Source organism: Myxocyprinus asiaticus, chromosome 15 (genome assembly GCF_019703515.2).
Source record: "Myxocyprinus asiaticus isolate MX2 ecotype Aquarium Trade chromosome 15, UBuf_Myxa_2, whole genome shotgun sequence".
Lineage (NCBI taxonomy): Eukaryota > Metazoa > Chordata > Actinopteri > Cypriniformes > Catostomidae > Myxocyprinus > Myxocyprinus asiaticus.
The window spans coordinates 22,159,241-22,178,950 of record NC_059358.1 but is presented as its reverse complement, the minus strand read 5'-3'; the positions used below and the strand labels follow the sequence as shown (position 1 = coordinate 22,178,950).

Here is a 19,710-nt window from a genome sequence, read left to right as displayed (position 1 = left end):
ATCTTAAGGATACCAGCTTTTATTTCTACAATTTTCTGCTCTAACAACTGAGCCATTAAGGCAATATTAAAAGTAAGTTCAAACTGTATTATGATTTAAGAAACAAACAGCTATAGTTTTAACAGATTTATTTCAACAGGATTTTGGGTGGTGCAATATAGCAGCATTACTTGGGGAAACACACAAAGGGCAGAGATGATGTCTTTTCCTCTCTTACATTGTCAGCTCCTAAAAACAGACACAAAATGTGAAATATCAGGGGGGGGGGGGGTTCATGTCCCTACAAGGACAGTACAACCTGAAATCTCCTACATTGTGCGAACCAGCCAATGGTCCCCATGAGGAAAACAGATTAACAAACATAATTAACATATTAATGAAAATGTAAAAGCGCAAATATGTGTGAACTTGTTTCTCTACACTTATAGACAATTTAGTGTAAAGGGTAGTATTGCACTGGATAGTGGAACTTTGAATGGCTTATATTAAAGTAATCTCTCACCATGATGGCGTTGACAATGTCATTCTTATTGTGACGCAGCGCTCGGACAGCTTTAGCTCGAGACACATTGGCCTGTGCCATTACCAGCTCGATATCTCTCTGCTCCAGCCCACCCTCGTCCAGCTTACAAACAGAGAAAGAGAATGAGGTTCACCTTAATGCATTCAATTCATTCAATCAATTATATATTTAGTTTTATAATTATATAAAACTGTACCTCTTCTTCTTCCTCACTCTCTTCCTTTATGGTCAGGCTGGGTGTGATGTCTGATGGCAGAGGTGAGGGGTCGAGAGGAACCTTAAATTTCTCTGCTGCTGCCTTGTGTACCTGCTGTGACAGGTCTTCGATCTTACAAAGAGAGAGAGACAGACAGAAAGCACTGATAAACAACAATGGACACTGATCCAATTTTGGGAAATATTTGTGCTTATTGCATGTAATGGAAATCTTTGATGGGAAATACCAACCTTGGCCTCTCCAAATACTATGTAAATATCTGATGCAGGACTTTTGAACACATCTGGGCGTGTAATAACAAAGAGTATGTTCTTGGACTTCCGAATGGTGATCCGTGTCACTCCATGGATCTGTTTCAGCCCAAGCTTTGACATCGCCTTGTAATAACAATTACACAGAGGAAAGTCAAAGATTACCTGCACAATGTGGTTGCATAAAAATCAACTAGGTGTTCTCTTTGATGTGAACTTTAAGACCTCACCTTTCGTGCTTTTTTCTCACTTCGACTCTGCTTAGCCCTGCTCACTGATTCATCAGCAGGAGAGTTTGGTAACTGAGAGAGAAAAAATAAAATAAGAGTACATACGTACATAAACACTGTCCATACAGTACATTAAATTACATAAATTGTTCAGTTGTGCTTGTTTACAATGCATCATACACAAGTATATGTACTGATGCCTTTTGTTTTTGTACTGCATTGTGAATGACATATACTGCAGTTTATGAAAATGGCTTATCAGCTACCCACCTGTGGGTTTGAGGGTCTTAGCAATGTTCCAGTGGGTTCCTCTAGCTCAGGCACTGAATCATCACTATCTGTTTCATTACCTGAACCTACTAAAGGAGAGGGAATAGTTAACAGGGATAACCCATACAGAAATCTGATATGTGGCAATATTCATTATGTAAAACATATATAATATATTCAGGTATGGTTTTCACAGATACAGAAAGTCACATATTTGATCATGTACATTTGTACAAAAATTTCCATGTATGAAACTTATATTTATCTTAGTGGAATTGAATGTGAACACACAGTATATGCCCAAATATGTGAAGTATAATTTTACATAAATGTTCAAATATGGACAGATATATATATCAGATTTCTGTATGAGAAAGCAGTATAATATTATTTATAGAAATTATAATTTTCAAAGCAGAAAAAAAATGCTTTGCAAAAGTTAAGGTATTTCAAGAAAGATATACAGTGTAAGAAAGATGCTGAGGGCAGATGATGTACATACTGCAATTTTTGAAGGGGAGATCCACATCCTCTGGGCTTTTTGATATGTAGCTAATTGGGCACACATCTCGTTCTTTACTCTGTTGCTTTTGAGATTTTACCAAGGAGTCTGGTCTTGGACTGATGCAAGGTAGGGTCTCTCTTTCACCTGACTGATTCAATGATCTTTGGGCACAGGTACTGTCTCTTTGTCCATTGGATGTTGTGGACTGGGACTGTTCTGTTCGGTGTCCTTTGTATACTACTTAAAAATAAAATAAATAACAAATGACATGTAAATAATTGAAATACCTGCGCTTCCTGGGATAAAACATGAAACACATCTGTAAAAATACTCTGATAAAAAAATTAAAAAAACTGCTTCAGCCAGCCTAAAATGGTTTGCTGGTCTTAGAAGAAATTTGGGTAATTGTCAGGCTGGGAGACCAGCTGGCCCACCAGCTTGGCTAGACGGTGAGACCAGCGAGACTAGCTGCAGACCATCTTAGCCAGGCTGGGAGAACGACAGACCAGTTGAAGACAGCTAGATCAGCTTAAATCAGCCAAGACCAGCAGACCTGTTTTTGTTTTTTTAGTTCAGCAGGGTAAACAAACAAACAAAAGTTTACCTGGAGGGTTCTCATGTCTGCATGGCTTTGCCATCATGACTGTTTTCTCGCTCTCATGATGGCATGTGTCTTGAATAGGAAGCAAAATTGGTGTTTGTTCCTCTGATTCCCATGATTCTACTTCCATAGTGCTAACTCCAGAGGACTGAAGGGCACTTTGAAAGTCAGAAGGGCATGGTTTGTCATCTGGATCTAGTTGCATATGTGAGGAGAGAGTAGATGTTTGGGAGATGTCATGTATGGGCTGTGACTCCTGTTTGGGGGTAGAGAGGTCCTCCTCCTGGATAACTTTGGATGTACATCTGGGAGAGACCCTGTCTTGTTCTGAGACTTCCACACAGAGGGATAGACTGCCCCCTACATGATCGTCATTGTTGTCTCTTGTGATTTCTGTCAAACCTACTATACACTTTGGAAGTTCTTTTAGCCCATCAGGACTTGTAAGGTCTTTTGTCTGAGTTGCAACCACTGACTCTGTACAAACAGAATCTTTTGGATCAATACAACTACTATCAGGGGAGTGAAAAATGGAATTTTCTGATGTTTGAAAAGGTTCAGTGTTCTCTGCTATACAGACAACCTCTTTTTGCTGCACTTCAGCAAATACCTCTCTCAATGAAAATATATCAGAGCTTGACATTTGATTATCTGTAGCCTTCATTTCCTTATCTTGGCACTGGATCTTTTCTTTATCCTTTGAGACTGAAACTGCAAGGTTGGTTTCAAGAGCATCAATTACCTTTAGTTTTGTGGCATGAACAGAATTGGTATCTGGCACTGCTTTTAGCGCTGCCTCTTCTCTCTCATCATCAAGAAGAGCTGATTTATTTGAACCTTCATCAAGCTTTTTGTTGCTCTCCAGAACTTGAATTTCCTCTGGAAAATCTTGTGCCTCTCTTTTTTGACATATTTTCGATCCATTTTCTATGTCCTCATGTGTGACAAATTTAACACTCTCCTGAACCTCAGTGCCAGCTGTAGTCTCTTGCTCTTGGTGTTGTAGGTCATTTAAAATTTCATTTTGGATGTTTGCCCCCACTTGACTGACTTCCTGCCCTACTGCTTCATTTTGAGCCCCATCTTCAAAATATGATGTTGCCTCTTTATGTGCCACAGATATTTGTTGGAGAATTGTTGCTTCTGAGGTGCCAACAATCTTTACATTGGTTGGTTTCTTTCTAAGTGTAAAATTGCCAAATGATCCCCCTTGCAAGTTGAATGTGAGCTTGTTTTCTGAGAAAGTGTTTGTTAGGCTAATTTGTTGAGAGTTCGAATGACACTGATTTGAAGCTAGACCAAGATTGTCTGATTGGTTTGAAATCACTGTTGTAGAATCACTTTGTTCATGGGAAACGGTCGATGTTGAAATAGGGACCATGTCAGGTTCTTGACCAGATTCACGATCCTGAGATGTCAGTTTAGAAGTTATTTCAGCACTTCCTTCGCTAAATATGTCTGAAGACAAATTCTCTGGAATGTTGAAGTCTGTGTTTGGAGTCTGATCTTTCACATCTCTCCCATCACTTGAAAGCATATTCAATTTAAGTTTTGATGGAGCACTTAAAATTATGGGTTTGCAAGTTTTTTCAGGATCATTCCATGATGTAATCAGACCCTTATCAGAACTGCAATGTATGAGTGGATTGCTTTCTGGATTTTGAAGGTTATTTGCATCATCCTCACCCCCTCCTGCCTCTGAAAGATCCTGAATGGATCTCCAACTGGCAATGTTTGACTCAACCACGGCAACTTCAATATCTGCCATCTTCTCTTGGAGGTCACAATATCTGTTGTTGTCCTCATCATCACCCATTATATCTTCTCCAGCAGCAATGTTATGAGCAACAGACAAACCCTTACTGTGCACTGTTCTGGCTATCTCACACAGCAGATTTTCAGCCTCAAAGTCACTGCATTCACCTAAAGACAAGGGATCCCTTGGTCTCCAACTCTCAGAGTAAAGTTCATTTTCTGTCATGTTGATCTCTGCATTCTCTTTCTTTGGTGAAATGACAAGTCTGCTGTAAGTGGAGCAAGACATATTTGAAGAGCTATGGTTTATATCATCATTGCCAGGCTGATTGTCTGTTAGATTGTCTTGATTCATGGAACGTTCAAATGGTAGAACATCAGCTGAAGTTAAGTTATCTGGTACATCAGAAAGTTCAGGATATGCACAGACTGGAATGTTTGTGGGGCTGCATTCATCAAGGTATGTTAGCTGGGGGTCTCCCTTATTTAAGTCATTGGTTGCCATTTCAGCCAGCTTCAGTGATGTGTCCATCAATTCCATGCTATTTCCATTTTTCATATCCAGTTCCTGGTTATTGTCTACATTAGTTTCGTAGCATATGTTAGCGGCTGAGGCACCTTCCACACAGAGGTGAATTGTACTATATTTTCCTAATGCTTTGTCTTGATCAACTGATCGGTCTTGATCAACTGTTGGATCATTTTTGATGATCTGCTGTCCTTTCTCTTCAGTTAATGTGACTGTTGAGGGATCTGTGCTATGTTGGTCTTCCTCTGTTGCTTCAATATTTACAGATAATCCTTCTGCAAGCTCAGCCTTTTTTTCTGGGGATGGTGGTGTGATTATGCTTTCATCATGAACATTGCATTCTGGTAGATTTTCCTGCGATTCTACATTTGGAGACTCAGATGATCCAGAGGATATCTCCATTTCACTCTCTCTGCTCGAGGATTCTGGTTTGGGGCAGCTCACTGACTGCAGAGGTTCATCTGGCCCAAGAAACTGTTGTGCAAGTTCAGCATGCTTTTCTGTGCTATATAGGTGGTCATCTTCATCCCCGTTATAAGAAGTGGAATCAATAGACTCCTCTGTGTCATCCTGATAAGCAAAAGTCTCATCTACTCCATCATTTATTGAGTTCTCTGAAAGGGAATTTAGGAAAGATGCTGTGTCATCTTCATTTGGGTCTTCCACACCCCTTCCACCCCTCCCATCTGCCTCTTGCTGTTGTGCATCGTTGTTGAGATCCACATCTTCATTATCATCACCACCATCATCATCTTTATCCTCCTCATCATCATACTCATCTACATCTGCTTCCTCCTCTCCAGCAGCATATGCATCAACATCATTCCCCTGCTCATCATCTGTAGGGAACAGGGTTATCTCCATGGAATCAGCCTGGAATATCAAGCTTCCGTGAAAAGGCAACATGGAGGCAGGAATCATTGCATCTCCCATGGGTCCATCCTCTCTGGAGTAGCCATGAAACAGTGGAGCAGAGGATCCAATCTCAAGATATAAACTGTTGCTGTCTATGTCTTCGATCTCTGAGGAGCAAGCAATAGGGGTTTCGCTCCCTGTGTCATGTACAGTAGGCAATGTTGTCAGCCTCTGATTGAGGAGAAAAGAAGTTGTATTCTCTTCTGGTGTTAGAGGGGGATCCAGGCTTGCAAATGGCTCTGACACACAAGGATGAAATTCCAGTTCCAGAGTATGATGTGGATAATCCGAAGCATGGATTACACCAGGTGCTCTCTGGAAATCTGTTGGCCCTGGAGAGCCCTCAGACATGCTGGCCTCTTCCTGGCAGTCTGTGTGTCTCCTGCTGCTCACAGGTGTGGAAACCTGTTCCATCACCCAGGTCTCCCTAGTTTGCATATCCCCCTCACAGGCCACATCTTCGAGCAACTCTGGTATATCAGGTTTACACATGCAAGCATCCCTCTCAGTTCCAATTCGCTCATCTCCAAGCTCGTCACCGATCTCTGACAGGGACCCCACATAGCAAGCAGGAGCCTCTTGCAACTCTGCCTCAGCTGTTATATTTGGGGAGCAGGAGTGTGAGGTGCTGGAAGTGTATGAGGTCCAGCTGCCTCCCTCTGCTGTGATGTAGGAGCCAGAGGGAGATGTAGGAGGGGAGCACAGATCAGATTCATCAGTTGGGGAACCAGGACTTTGGCTCTGGCTCCCTGAGTGCCATTGTTGCTTGAGATGTGAGCAGTAAGCCATCTTAATGGGAGTTGAAGGGGCTGTATAGTATTGATCAGGATCCAGACCTGGAAGGACACCAATGCGTCGTGGGTCAACAACATAGGGAGGCTCGGAAAATGACAAGGAAGGCACTTCACCCTGAGATAAAGACAGTGGCTCTCCCTCATTGTCTGGGAAAAGAGAACTGCTGTCTGTCAATTCACCATCTTTTACTTTGGACTCTAGGACTGGACATTCATTTTGCTGACCCATGGTTGTCTCTTGTTCTGGGTTTGAAGGTAAACTCTTACCCTGGTCTACAATGGGACTCACTTGACCAGTGTCTAGAGAAGTTGCTTTCTCATCCAGCACCGCCTGACCTTTCATGAAACATTTTGAAGGCTGGTGTCCTGAACTAGGTGTTTCTTGGCATATCTGTTTTCCTAGCAGCATTCCACTTTGTGTCTCCATGTTTCTCAGTAGAGCTTCTTGCCCCATTACAACCCTTGAGTCCATGGTCTCTGGCTCCTGAAAGTCACTCTCTATTTCTGCTCCAGTTAGGACTTTTATCCGTTCCATTTTCACAGGACCTCTTCTATAGGCTCCTTTACCAAACCGCCCCATTGGTTGGCTGATAGATCCAGACCGCCCTTCCAGTTCAAAACTTGCACCTTCAGGCTGTGGACGAGGAAAAGTGGTGGGTTTGGCCATTACTATACGGGGGCCAAATGGAGTATATAGTGGGGAGAGTTTGGGAGGGCTGCTGGGAGAAGGACTGGAGACACTGTCAGTTGGAGTTGAGGCTGAAGAGCTGGATGTTTGACCAGACAGATCTAAAAGGTTGAAGAATGGAGAAATATGACATTTAGTACCTGCTTAGATTTACCATTCATGCCCAAATATTATGAGTTTAATAAATAAATTGATACATTTCTGCATGAATATTCAGGGTAAAGGGGTCTGAATCATCAGCACCGTGGGGAGCATGTTAATGTCTGTGTTGTAATTAAATGTCTTTAGAAAACAAGGCTCTTTTTTGCCTGCATGGCAAACTCAGACTGACAGCATGGATTTAAAAGGGAGCAAAATAGGCAGCAGTGTCAGCAGAAATCCCTCTTATTCCTCTCTGGTTTTCTAAAACCCCTGCATGTATTCACATAATATATTTACATATATTTAAATTTTAGGAGATGCTGGTGCAGTGTATGTATAAGTACATGTGTTCAGAAAACAAAACTAGTAAAAATGTGTTTGTTTTATAATACTTAACTCTTGCTCATTGAAAAGTTTGGGAATATCCTCTGTCATATAGAACAAATAGAAGATAGAATATACAACAGTCAATAGATATATATATTTTAGAATTGTAGTATTGATCTAAGGCCCCTACTGTAAAGACCAGCTTAGACCAGGATGAATTTCCATGATGGTCCTGACTGGTTTATGCTGGTTATGGGCTGGCCTATCTGGTAGACCAGCACAGCCATAACAACCGCCTGTAAGCCTCAGCAGAAAGAACATGCTAGTTTAGCAGGATTTTTTGTTGCATGTAAACATCTTGGCTGTTGAAGGAAGTCTTGCTAATTAAGTTAGTTAAGCAGCCTATAGTGTGGACACCAGCACACCACCATCCTATGTTGGTGACCAGCACCATACAACATGGTGACCAGCAATGTGTTGCTGCAAAACTGTGAAATCTCTGAACTGCTGCAATAGGTTTTATAGTCTGTGGGGAGTTATTTAGCATTATAATTTTGCCAGGCAATGATATTCATGAAGTTCATTACATTCAGTGGATCCATGACATCCAATACTGTGCATTTGTATGAGTGTTGTATTTTTTTTTCTAATATGATTAGCACAGAGTTGTCTCTGCCAGCTCTTTACACACTACATCAAAATTATGGTGTTATTAGATTTGAATTCTCCCATCCAAATAACCTTCCACTAGACACTCCAATAGTGTGGAATATCATCACCATCTCTTTTTATTAACTTTGTGTAACACTGTCACATTGCCATTCATCTTTCATGACCAAAGTTTCATTGCTTAATGATGCGTCACACATACAGAGAGTATGATTTTCCTAATACAGCACTTAGTAGGTTGTTGACAAGAGATTGAGAAAAAATTTCTAAAATCATCCTTACAACATCAATGACTTTGAGGCCTAACATAAAAGCAGATTAGCACCCTAAAAACATCAACAACACTCACACAGGCACAGTTAAAGACAAATGACATGAAGTCGAGTTACATAGGATTGGGGATATACACATGCAAGCACACATCCTGTCTTTATAGAGTTTCAGTTTGTAGTTCTTAAAGCTGAAAGAGAATTATCATGGATTTTTGAGCCATGGATTCCCTCTGGAATGTCCAATGGGTTTTTAAAAATAGTGATTTTTAATTTGAGTAAAACAGTGTTTGTGGTTACCAATACTTGAGGAGACTTTAATGTTTGTCCTACAACATAAATTGCACACAGTCATCAAAAGTGAACTTTGAAGCTGTTGTGTGCTTTAAAAACGTAAATTGCAAACATGTTGCTACAAAAGGATTACAGGGATTTTTAGTTCCTTGAGATTTCGTTATTGATGTATCAGACAACCGTTGTAGTCCTTGTGTATCTTATGTAGCCTACAAATTGATGTTATGACTGAACAGCTCTCTCTATATATATTCATGTTTTCTATATATATTCATGTATCGTAATGTTTTCTCACACATCTATACTTTTTTTTTTTTCTATTCTCATTTGTCCATTGTCTTCCTTGTCTCACCATGTGCATCACTCCAAACTGCTTCAGGCCTCTCTGGTTTCCCTCTGTGTATCACAGTCCTCTCCCTATTGTCTCTCCTACTATCTAAAAATGTCATCAATGGCCAGATCCATCATATTGTGTCATAACAGCGTGTATCATTGTGTATTCACACTGCCCAAACCTTTTGAGCTATATTGTACATGTGTTGGTGCATACTTGACAGTATGTTTGTGCATAAGTGACAGAAGGTTGATTGTTCTGCTAAGTCATGACTTGAAAAGATAACGTCACCCCTTGTGTTTTCTGCACAAGGCAGCGCTGTTTTGAAGCTGTATGTTTTGGAGCTGTATGCAAAGTGATTGTGTGCATGTGTGAGGAGCCTTTTGTTGCATAACAAAATTACAGAACAAAATCACTATGGGGCAAAGGAAGTCTATCTAATTGCATGTGCACATCATGGGTCTATTGCGGGTATCTGCGTAACTGCGCAAATAGCTACATGTGTAAACAGGTTGGATACACCCATCAAAAAGAGGCTTTTGCTTGTGCCAATTGGATCAAATGCATGCTCATTTACAGTACAGTCCTGAGAAGACTACGTTAGTAGATCAGCTCAGACCTTTTTTGTGCGTGCTATCAAGTTTGCACAGCTGTTTTTATACACTCAAACCTTTGGTAAATCAGGGCCTTTGTCTTCTTAAGTTACACTTGCTTAAAAAATGAAAATTCTCTCATCATTTACTCACCCTCATGCCATCCCAAATGTGTATAGACCTTAGTCACGCTAGCACCATCTTTGATTTTTAATGGGAATGAAAACGAGGCTGTGAGGAATAGACTTACAATCTCTTCAATGGCACAAATGGTAAAGCGGTATAAATCTCCTAAATCACATCTTATTTTCACAACTCATGTTGTCTGGAGTTCTTTGTATAATGAATGTACTTGGACAGATATTTTATAAATTTTTTGTCCGTGGAATGATCCAAAAACACTTTAAACTGCAGTACAGTCCATTGAAGAGACTGTAAGTCTATTGGTGCGTTCAGACCAGAGGCGTCGAGACCGTCAAATCGACCGGAAGTCATTCATTTTCTATGGCAGCCAGTGTCGGCAGCGAGAAGTGGCGCATCCGTGGCCGGCGCGTCTTGGGCGTCAGAAGAAAGTTCAAGTGCGGGCAACATTATGGTAATGAGCTTTGACGCGGTTCGGCCGCAACCTATTGGAATATAGAAGTGCTCCGCTCTAGCGAAGTCTAGAGAACACAACAGTGTAAACTTTGGTTCCCACCAAACAATAGTTCTGAAGACAAAATGGAGGAGAAACTAATTATTGCCGTGGCGGGTTTTCCCGTAATATACGATCTGTCCCTGTTTGCTTACAGGGATATAAATAAATACAGCTTGGTGTGCCAGGTGAGTTGATGAAGTGGATAATATGGTTTATATAATATTATATATAAAATATTGCATGCTAATTTTGGCGCCTTAGCATGCAAAACTGTGCTGCCTGATCAATCGGTAACACATTTATATCATCAGCATTTGTCTTTTTATATTTAATTACTTTCTGCCATCGATCGATTTCTTACTTTCACATTTAAAAGATTTCATGAGGATATACGCTACTTGTGATAGGTCAGCAAAAAGATACTGGTTGACATGTCTGGATGTTTTGCGGCCCCTTTAAATATAGTTCACAAAACGAAGCATTCCGAACGAACGTTCGACGAAGAGCGTTCACAAATCTTCGATAGCATTGTGGCAGGGCAGCCAGAGCGAATTTTGAGGCTCTCGACTCCTCTGGTCTGAACGCACGGTATCCCTCACAGCCTCATTGTCATTCCAAAGATGGCGCTAGTGTGGATAAGGTCTATGGTTTTCTTTCTTCTGCTAAACACAAACGAAGAATTTCAGAAGAATATTTCAGCGCTGTAGGTCCTCACAATGCAAGTGAATGGTATCAACATTTTGAACCTCCAAAAGCACATAAAGTCTGCCTAAAAGTAATCCATATGACTATAGTGGTTAAAGCTACACTATGGGTCTGTTCCAAAACTTAGTGTGCTGCCTCGCTGTCTCCTGCCTACATACAGTATTCTATGGCAGTATCCTTACTTAAATGATGCCTCATAAGAGAGCGATTTGGAACGCTCTACATAGGTGGCAGTTCTACGCATCATTCAAATAACGCTCCTCAGTGCACGGGACACTCGAATTGCAACTGATTTCAAAACAGATGACGAGAGAGAAAAGATGTGATCCTCTAATGAGCCTAAATACGCACGGCATGCACACATTTTGGGCAAAACAGTTGGTTTTGTGTCATATTAAACTGTTATTTATCGATACTTTTCAGTATTTAATTGATTATAAGTATATTTATAATGTAAATTTCTCTTGCTTCGTCTACCATCTTGAATTTATTTTTCCATCGAGCTCATCACGGTGCATTCTGGGATCACCTACCCGGGGAAGGATACATACGATGCTACCTTAGAATTTGGCCAAAACGAGGTATCTTAAGAGGTAGCATAATTAAGATACCTACCTTTTGGAATAGCCTTCACATTGGGAGTGCACCTATGATGCCTTAAAATGCTGCCTCCGGTGGACGTTCACTAGGTTTTGGGACAGACCCTATGTATCTTATGGCCATCTAGTGGTTGAATCATAGAACTGCAAGTTACAGAGGAACACTGTTTTGGTAATTATGTGAGCTAGGATTTGGCTCTGCTCTTCTGCATGGATGAATCTGATGGTTTGAGGAGTACTTATCAGAGCGAATGTCGCTAACGATAACAAAACTCACCCCCTCCCCTCAAAAAAAATGTAAATAAATAAGTAACGAAAGGAAGAAAAAGACGGATATCCGAAAAATCTGTCTTATTAGCAGGTAAGCAGCATATCTTTCACTGTTGTTTTGAGTAATTGAAGACAACTGTTTCAAAATAAATAATGTTACAAAAGTTAGGCAATGCTGACATTAGACAACGATTGCTAGTCATATCAGATAAAGTAAAATGGTGGAAACTATTATAACTTAGCTAGCAGGCAAATAGACTAAGGTAGTAGGAGGGTACAATGTGGCTAAAGGCACCCCTTAAGGAAATGTAGAATTTTTCATGATCACAAAATATATCAAGGTCAAAAAATTTTGTATTTATTTTTACTGAATATTGATGGAGCAACATAATTTGTGTGGAAAGAAATAAAAACGGAAGGTTGTTTCGATTAAATTTCAGTTTTTTAAAAAAGGTGGTGAGGGAGCCTTTTACCCACACTTGGGGTAAAAGGCTCCCTCTCTTGGGGTAAAAGGCCCCTAGGGGGTTTAAAGTGATATCGTGTAGATAACAGCACACATTTTCAACTAATACAAATAATTTTGAGACACCAAGATGGTTTTTTGATTAACAAATTAAGATGATGCTTACTCAAAATAACTACTTCAGAAAAAGTCAACCATTTCCTGTTAATTTCAAACACATTTGGCATTTTATTACATCTTAAGTATTCCTTAAACTAATCTCTATTATGATTGGATGAGTCAAGGTGAGTCCACTTTTAACATTTTTCATAACAAATCTATTTGCCCCACTTATAACAAAAAACAAAAACTATGTGTTTTATTGGGGCCTTTAGCCTCTGCAACAGGGGGGCTTTTTACCCAAAATACTATCCTTTCACTAATTGGACAGTTATTTAAATTTTTTTGATTTAATGACCTTAAACAAAACTGAAAGTGATAAATTAGTATTTTATCTCAAAAGAAACGTTAATTTCAGGGATTTTCATTAGCTACATAAATTTGCAACATTTGAAAAAAATATTAAAAATGAGATCAAATTGCCTAAAACTAAAAAAAAAAAAGAAAGAAAAAAAAAACCTTTAGACATCACACACATCTCATGGAACAGGAACATTTTCCAGCGTATAGTGACAAACAGGTGTTTAGGAAAGTGCGGTGGTAGTTTTTGTTGCAGTTTTGTGTTTTGGGAGAAAGTAAAATCAACGGAGCCCGCAAGGCCTCTAGCCCCATTATACCCTAACTGGTTTAGAGATTGCGTTGCTACCAGCATAAAGTAAAACATTTTCCCATTGTCCTTCCTTGAAAATGAAATCAAGCACTGCAGTATCACAATCCATAATAAAATGCCCCATTAGAGTGGCTAACGCTATCTAACGAACTACCGCACTAAGTGAGCTACCTGGCTAACTGTCGGTCCAATAAAATAGCTTATCTGTCGAGCAAGAAAAACTCCATCTCTGGGTCGGTTTTAAATACTTTTTCGGAGTTGTCGCCTCTTCTGAAAAAGCCAAGCCGATGTTGTTTTGTGTTTTATTACTACGGGTTCTGTCGCTTTGCTTTTTTGCTTGCGGACTCTTTTTCGGTTCGAGGTTTCTTTAATTTGAAAACGAATAATTCCCCAGAGGGTTACCTTTCTGGATGATCCATGGTCAATGTTTCTCATGTGTTGTGGCTACAAGCTTTCAGCTTCAAACTACTACCATACCTATCACCGCACATATACACGCAAGGGCTGGGCGATATGATGATATATATCGTGGCGACGATATAAATTGTTAACCGATAGAGATTTTGCTATATCGCGATATGTTAATATCCATATGCCCAGCGTGGGCTTATATATCAGTGGGCAGGGCTTCACGTGAGACTGAGAGAATTTAAAAAACATGGACAGGGATTTCTGGCATTGAACGTTTTTCTGCGGCCGCCCAAGTAAATTCAATGACCTTCATCGCGCGTTTGGCACTTTAAAAGCTCTAAATATTATTCTCATCAGACACGCGAATGTTTCACGTGACTGTGGTGCGTGTTGTCTCTGGAGCTCCGAAATGTGTGCGAATCTAGCAGGCTTTCCGATATTTGTGCTCCAGAGACAGGAGAGCTCAGAGCGGGATCATGCTACTCAATCATTTTTGACCCAGGAAAACCCCAAATGGAGAAATAAATCTCCACAGAACGGGACGACTCCCAAACAGGGCAAGAAAATGAAGAGGAGATTGTTATTAAAATAGGTGCGACATGGTGTACAGAGCAGAAAAATTTAACCTGCAAACTGTTTCGAAATACGATAATCACTCGTAATACAAGCAATCTGTTTTACCACCTCAAAATGAAGTACGCAAAAGAATATTATGAAAGTCAAAAGATGAAATCAGCATTAATTCGGTCATTTATGTATTTGCAAGAAGTGATATTTATTTGATATTTATTTTCTTCAAGAAATGTTTATTTTCGTTGGATATTTTTTTTTTTTACTTATGTTTTCTTTTCTTTGTCGCATTGCTTTGAGAAAATCTTAAGTTTCTTGAGCAAAGTTTATAATAATAAAAAATATTGGTCAACAACATTTTAAACTGAAATTTGGCATACTTCGCATTTTGGCAAGTTTGATTTTTGAAAAGTTGTTTTTTTTATTTCTTTTTTTAAATATTTTTTTACTTTGACATTGTTTGTCTTGTTTGTTGTGACGGATTGTTGGTGTACTTGCTCATTAAAGAAATTTTGTTTATTCCTAACAAAAAGAATCTTACATAGTGTAGCTTTATATCCATATCTTCAGAAGATATACGATAAGTGTGGGTGAGAAACAGATCAATATTTAAGATCTTTTTACTATCAGTCTCCACTTTCACATTCTTCTTTTGTTTTTGGCTATTTGCATTCTTCGTGCATATCGACACCTACTGGGCAGGGAGGATAATTTATAGTAAAAAAGGACTTAAATATTTATCTGTTTCTCACCCACACCTATCATGTTGCTTTTGAAGCTATTGTTTTACCACTGGAGCCTGGATTACTTTTATGCTGCCTTTATGTTCATTTTGGAGCTTAATTTTTTTTATTCCTTTTCACTTTAATTGTGAGGACCTACAGAACTGAGATATCCTTCTAAAACCTTTTTAAATCATAAAAAAAAAAAAAAAAAAAAAAAAATTGTGTTCAGCAGAAGAAAGAAAGTCATACACATCTGGGATGGCATGAGGGTGAGTAAATGATGAGATAATTTTCAGTTTTGGGTAAACTATGCCTTTAAGACATCTCCTCAAATCTCCTCCTCAAGTGTGTATGTGTGTCTTTGTCTGACCTCTTTCTTGACTACCTTTCGGTATCAGACCACTGCTGTTTTCCAGGTAGGATGAGCAGATGATGCTACCACCTCATTGGATCCAAAATCTAAAACTGTCTTTCTACCCTCAGCCATGGACAGAAACAACCGAGCAGACAAATCTGTCCTGCATCATCACCATAACTAAATGCAACACACTGGGCCATTCACATAGTAGGTTTAGCTGTTTTTCTATGTTAACATGTGCTACGGATGTCTTTGATCATGTCTCGCTGTCTTCAGCATCTCGTGTCATGAGCCGTGACGCTGACTCATTTTTAAGACGCTGTGTCAAGTTAAAGGTGCACTGAGTAATTTTTTCCCCATTGAAAAAGTTTTACTCCTAAAGAAATTAATTGTAATTTTGACATGAGATGAGAACTCTAGTCATATCAATAACCTTATAAAAGCTTTTTTATTCTACAGTACGTGGTGCAGGGGTGCCCTCATGGGGGCTGCCATTTTAGAATCACATGACCAGCTGAATACTACTCAATCTCAGTAGCCATCTTATTATTGGACACTTTCACTCTTGGATTAAATTAATCATGGCTGATTTTGAATAGTGAATTTCTACAATGGCATCTGTAACTAAAAACTATTGATTTTGAACTATGCAGCATCCACACCAATAGGTGTCACTGTAAGTCCAAGATGACACAAGCAAAAAGTTACTGAGTGCACCTTTAAAGGAAGTTAATCTTTTAAAAACGTGTCTTGAGACATCTGCATTCTACTCCATTCGGTTGCGCTGCGTCTAGCTGTTTTTGAATACAAAAATGCGTCCTGGTTGAACAGCTACTTACTTAATTTTACAATGTCTGCTTGAACATTGATCTCAAGACCGGATTTTTTTTTTCATTGTAGAAATGTTCCTGTTTTCTCTACTGGAGTTGATTTAACAGTTATTAGGCTACAGAATGGGATACACAGATTGTTCAGATTTAAAACAAAAATACAAGGACAATTCATAAAATAATGTTTGAGTGGCTCACTGAAGCCGAGCAACGATTGATAAAAACATTGTTCTCTTTAGAGGCAAGTGTGAAACATCCCTGGTATTGGATTGATTTCCCAATGGAAGGTCTCTTGTGTCAGCAGCAGCGTGGTACTTGCAAAAAAATAATAAATAAATAAATAAAATACTTTAACAAATAAAGATTTAAAAATACTTTTTAAGTTTCATTACTTTTAGTCTGTCTGTATCTCAGAGACAATAATTGTCGGTTGTGTTTGGAAGCGGCCTCGTTAACACACATGGTCAATAGGAACCACACAGAGCAGTCTTCAACACAAACACATTAACCCCCCTTGTCTGCCTGTCTAATGCCTGACCTGTCTGATTCCTTGGTATGTATGTGTGATGTAACTGATGAGGACTGAATAGAAGCAGGCCAAGCAAACCCTCCTTTCAGCTTATCTCTTATATTGCAACTGTGCCAACAGGTTTTATTCAATTATTGAGTAGACCAGTAGTCTCTGATAGTTTCAATCCTTTCGTAATGCCTTTAATATTTAAAAGCAGTTTAAAACCAATGAAATATAAATAAATCCATAAATCAAAGAAATGGAAATCACTTTATTTTTAATTCTTTTTATAATTTAAAGCATTTTAGCAAAGATTATTATTTTTTTTTTTTTTTTTCAACAAAGCATCTTGACAGAATTACATATTTTGTATTGTAGCAATTTGCACTGATTGGGCTATTCTTCTCTACACATGCAGAAATAAGTATTTTTTTTTTTAATGTGGTCAGTGCATTTTAATGCTGACAATATAAATGATAAAAGTAACTGTATCATCCCCAGGTGGGCTTGCAAATAATGCTGTTGTATTCCTCACAGCTGTCCAGTATCACACTCTTATTGCCACTGAACACAGCCATTACTGTCCCAGTATGCCTCATACTGTGTTGAGATGCTGCTCAGTTCAAATTAGATATCTGATTTAGAGATAGGGTGGACTGAATCAACACATTTCACTATCAGGCCCTGTGTCCTAGGTTCCTTTACTCCTTTCTTCTAATTATAAGTTCAGTTATCTAAAGATAGATCAGACAAACTGTCACACAAGTGGGTTCTCATTTTTAGGACAGTTTTTCTGCCTGTTTAAACACACACACACATGTTGGTGCAGCTATCATTGTGAGGACTCTCCATAGACATAATGATTTTTATACTGTATGAACTATAGATCTATCCCCTAACCCTAACCCTAACCCTACCACTAAACCTAACCCTCACAAAAAACTTTCTGCATTTTTACATTTTCAATAAAACATCATTTAGTATGTTTTTTTTAAGTGATTTGAAATATGGGGACACTAGAAATGTCCTCATAAACCACATTTATACCGTAATACCCTTGTAATTACCAGTTTGTAAACTAAAAAAAAGTCCTCATAAACCACTTAAACCTGCCCCCACACATACACACACACACACACACACACACACACACACACACACACACACACACACACACGTTTACAGGAAAATTACATGCCTTTTTGCGGACTGTATTTCTTTCTCCAATTAATCAGTGTTGAAGCAAAGTAGCCTGTGTCTAAGCATACAAACAGTCAAACCAGTAGCCACACTTTGACAAGCTTTCTTCCTCCACTGCACCAAAACTATTAACTCCACTGGTCACAAATCAGTGACCATCTGCCCAAATAATAACCACCTTTACTATTATCATAAAAAAGCATAATAAAAACTGTGCATAAACATAAGGTGCAGCATAGTGTATGTTAGAATTAATTATTAAGCAGTTAATCAGTTTAGTGTAGTTCAAATATAAATTGAACATTCTGAAGCTAAGAAAAGCAACCTGTAATTTGCAAGAATGTTTATTTTTCATACATAACATATGGGTGTTGTTCCCACTCTTATTGTCTTTCAAAACAAGCAAACAGACATACAGTACCCATATACCCCTAGCATGAAGATCTTATCCTAAACAAGTAACATATTAGCTCAAGGTATTTCAAACAGGCATGTCAAGGGCACCTAAGCACTTGTCCTAATATGGCCTTGATTCCAAGTGATGCTGTAACTTCGGGGCCTGAGAGTGATGCTGTGTCATGCTCCTGTAATTGCTGGCAGGAAGAAGGAGTGTGTGTGTGTATATATGTATGTTTGTGTGTGTACTACAACTGCTTTTTGACCATGCTGTGTGATGTTTCTGGGTGTGGCTGACCTCTTCTGTTCTCTTTCTTCAAGGCTCACTGTCCCAGTGGATTCATTCATTAGACACATGATTTTAGTCACGCATGACGCATCCCATCATGCACAAATCCAGCCTACCACTAATTCCACCTTTCTCCTTCTCTGTCCCTGGTGTATTATGCTGTAGTGAGGTGCGAGCTCACCTGCTCCTGGGTGCTCTGATTGTGAGTCTCCAGAATCCATCAGGCCCTGTGATGGGCCGCTCTGATGTGCAGTTTCACCAGGCATAGCCGTGTGCCACAGCTTCTGACGCACTCCCTAAAAACAGTCCTCAGAGGAGAGGAGCCAGCAAATGCAGGAGAGAGAAAATGAGTGTAGGCTGATGCCTGCTCAGTACAAAGATGCTGTCCAGTGAATATGCAAGAGGATCCGTGCTCAATGCGTGTGCGTTTATGTCATTGTGCATGTGAGAGAGAGAGAGCTGCAGAGCCACACTGGTAACAGCATGGGAAATCTGAGCTTGAGCTGCAGTATTTTCTCTGATTAGGAGAGCGCCCGCCCCAATCCGACTCTCTCTCCTCCTCCTCCTCCTCCCTCCCTCCCTCTCTTGTTTTTCCTCCTGGTTTTTCCCTTCGGCAAGTGGTCTTGGACAATGATGTCAGCAGATTTCTGTATCTCTTTGGAGGCTGGAGGAGAGTAACACAAAACAGCGCAGACAAAGAGAGGGAGGGAGGGAGAGAGAGAGAGAGAGAGAGAGAGAGAGAGAGAGAGAGAGAGAGAGAGAGAAAGAGAAAAAGAAAGAGGAGGGCCTTTATATTAAATGTAATCTAATAAACAGTTACATGAGAGATATACTGCAGAGAAACAGAGATCTCATTCTCTCTCACTCTCTTAGGAGTGAAAGTTACACTGTTGCTACTTTGGGGGTATGGCATCAGTTTTAAAAAGTTCACAGGCAAAGATGAGTGCAATGGATGCTCATCATGTTTGGATGTGATAGGCAGTTAGAGTGAGGTGTTTCAGTAACTTCCTCCACTATCTAAAAATCTTATGGTTGTTATTTTTTTCTTGCCACAATCGCTTTTGGCCTGCTC

At 39.5% G+C, this 19,710-nt stretch overlaps 1 protein-coding gene across 3 annotated transcripts; it reads right to left on the bottom strand.

Moving 5' to 3' along the window:
• Window positions 1-113: 113 nt before the first annotated feature.
• LOC127452990 (uncharacterized) lies at window positions 114-19,192 on the bottom strand. Of its 3 annotated transcripts, none has more exons than XM_051718940.1 (9): window positions 18,820-19,192; window positions 2,601-7,379; window positions 1,994-2,236; window positions 1,492-1,577; window positions 1,222-1,293; window positions 971-1,117; window positions 720-851; window positions 503-625; window positions 114-228 (listed from the first exon to the last, which is right to left on the bottom strand). In XM_051718940.1, the coding sequence occupies exons 1-9, from the start codon at window positions 18,902-18,904 to the stop codon at window positions 214-216; spliced, it is 5,682 nt and encodes a 1,893-aa protein (XP_051574900.1). In that variant the 5' UTR covers window positions 18,905-19,192; the 3' UTR covers window positions 114-213. The 3 variants fall into 3 exon arrangements, with proteins under 3 accessions (XP_051574900.1, XP_051574898.1, XP_051574899.1); XM_051718938.1 differs by having other exon boundaries at window positions 1,492-1,580; window positions 18,820-19,191; XM_051718939.1 differs by having other exon boundaries at window positions 1,492-1,580; window positions 1,994-2,233; window positions 18,820-19,190.
• Between the last annotated feature and the right edge of the window lie 518 nt (window positions 19,193-19,710).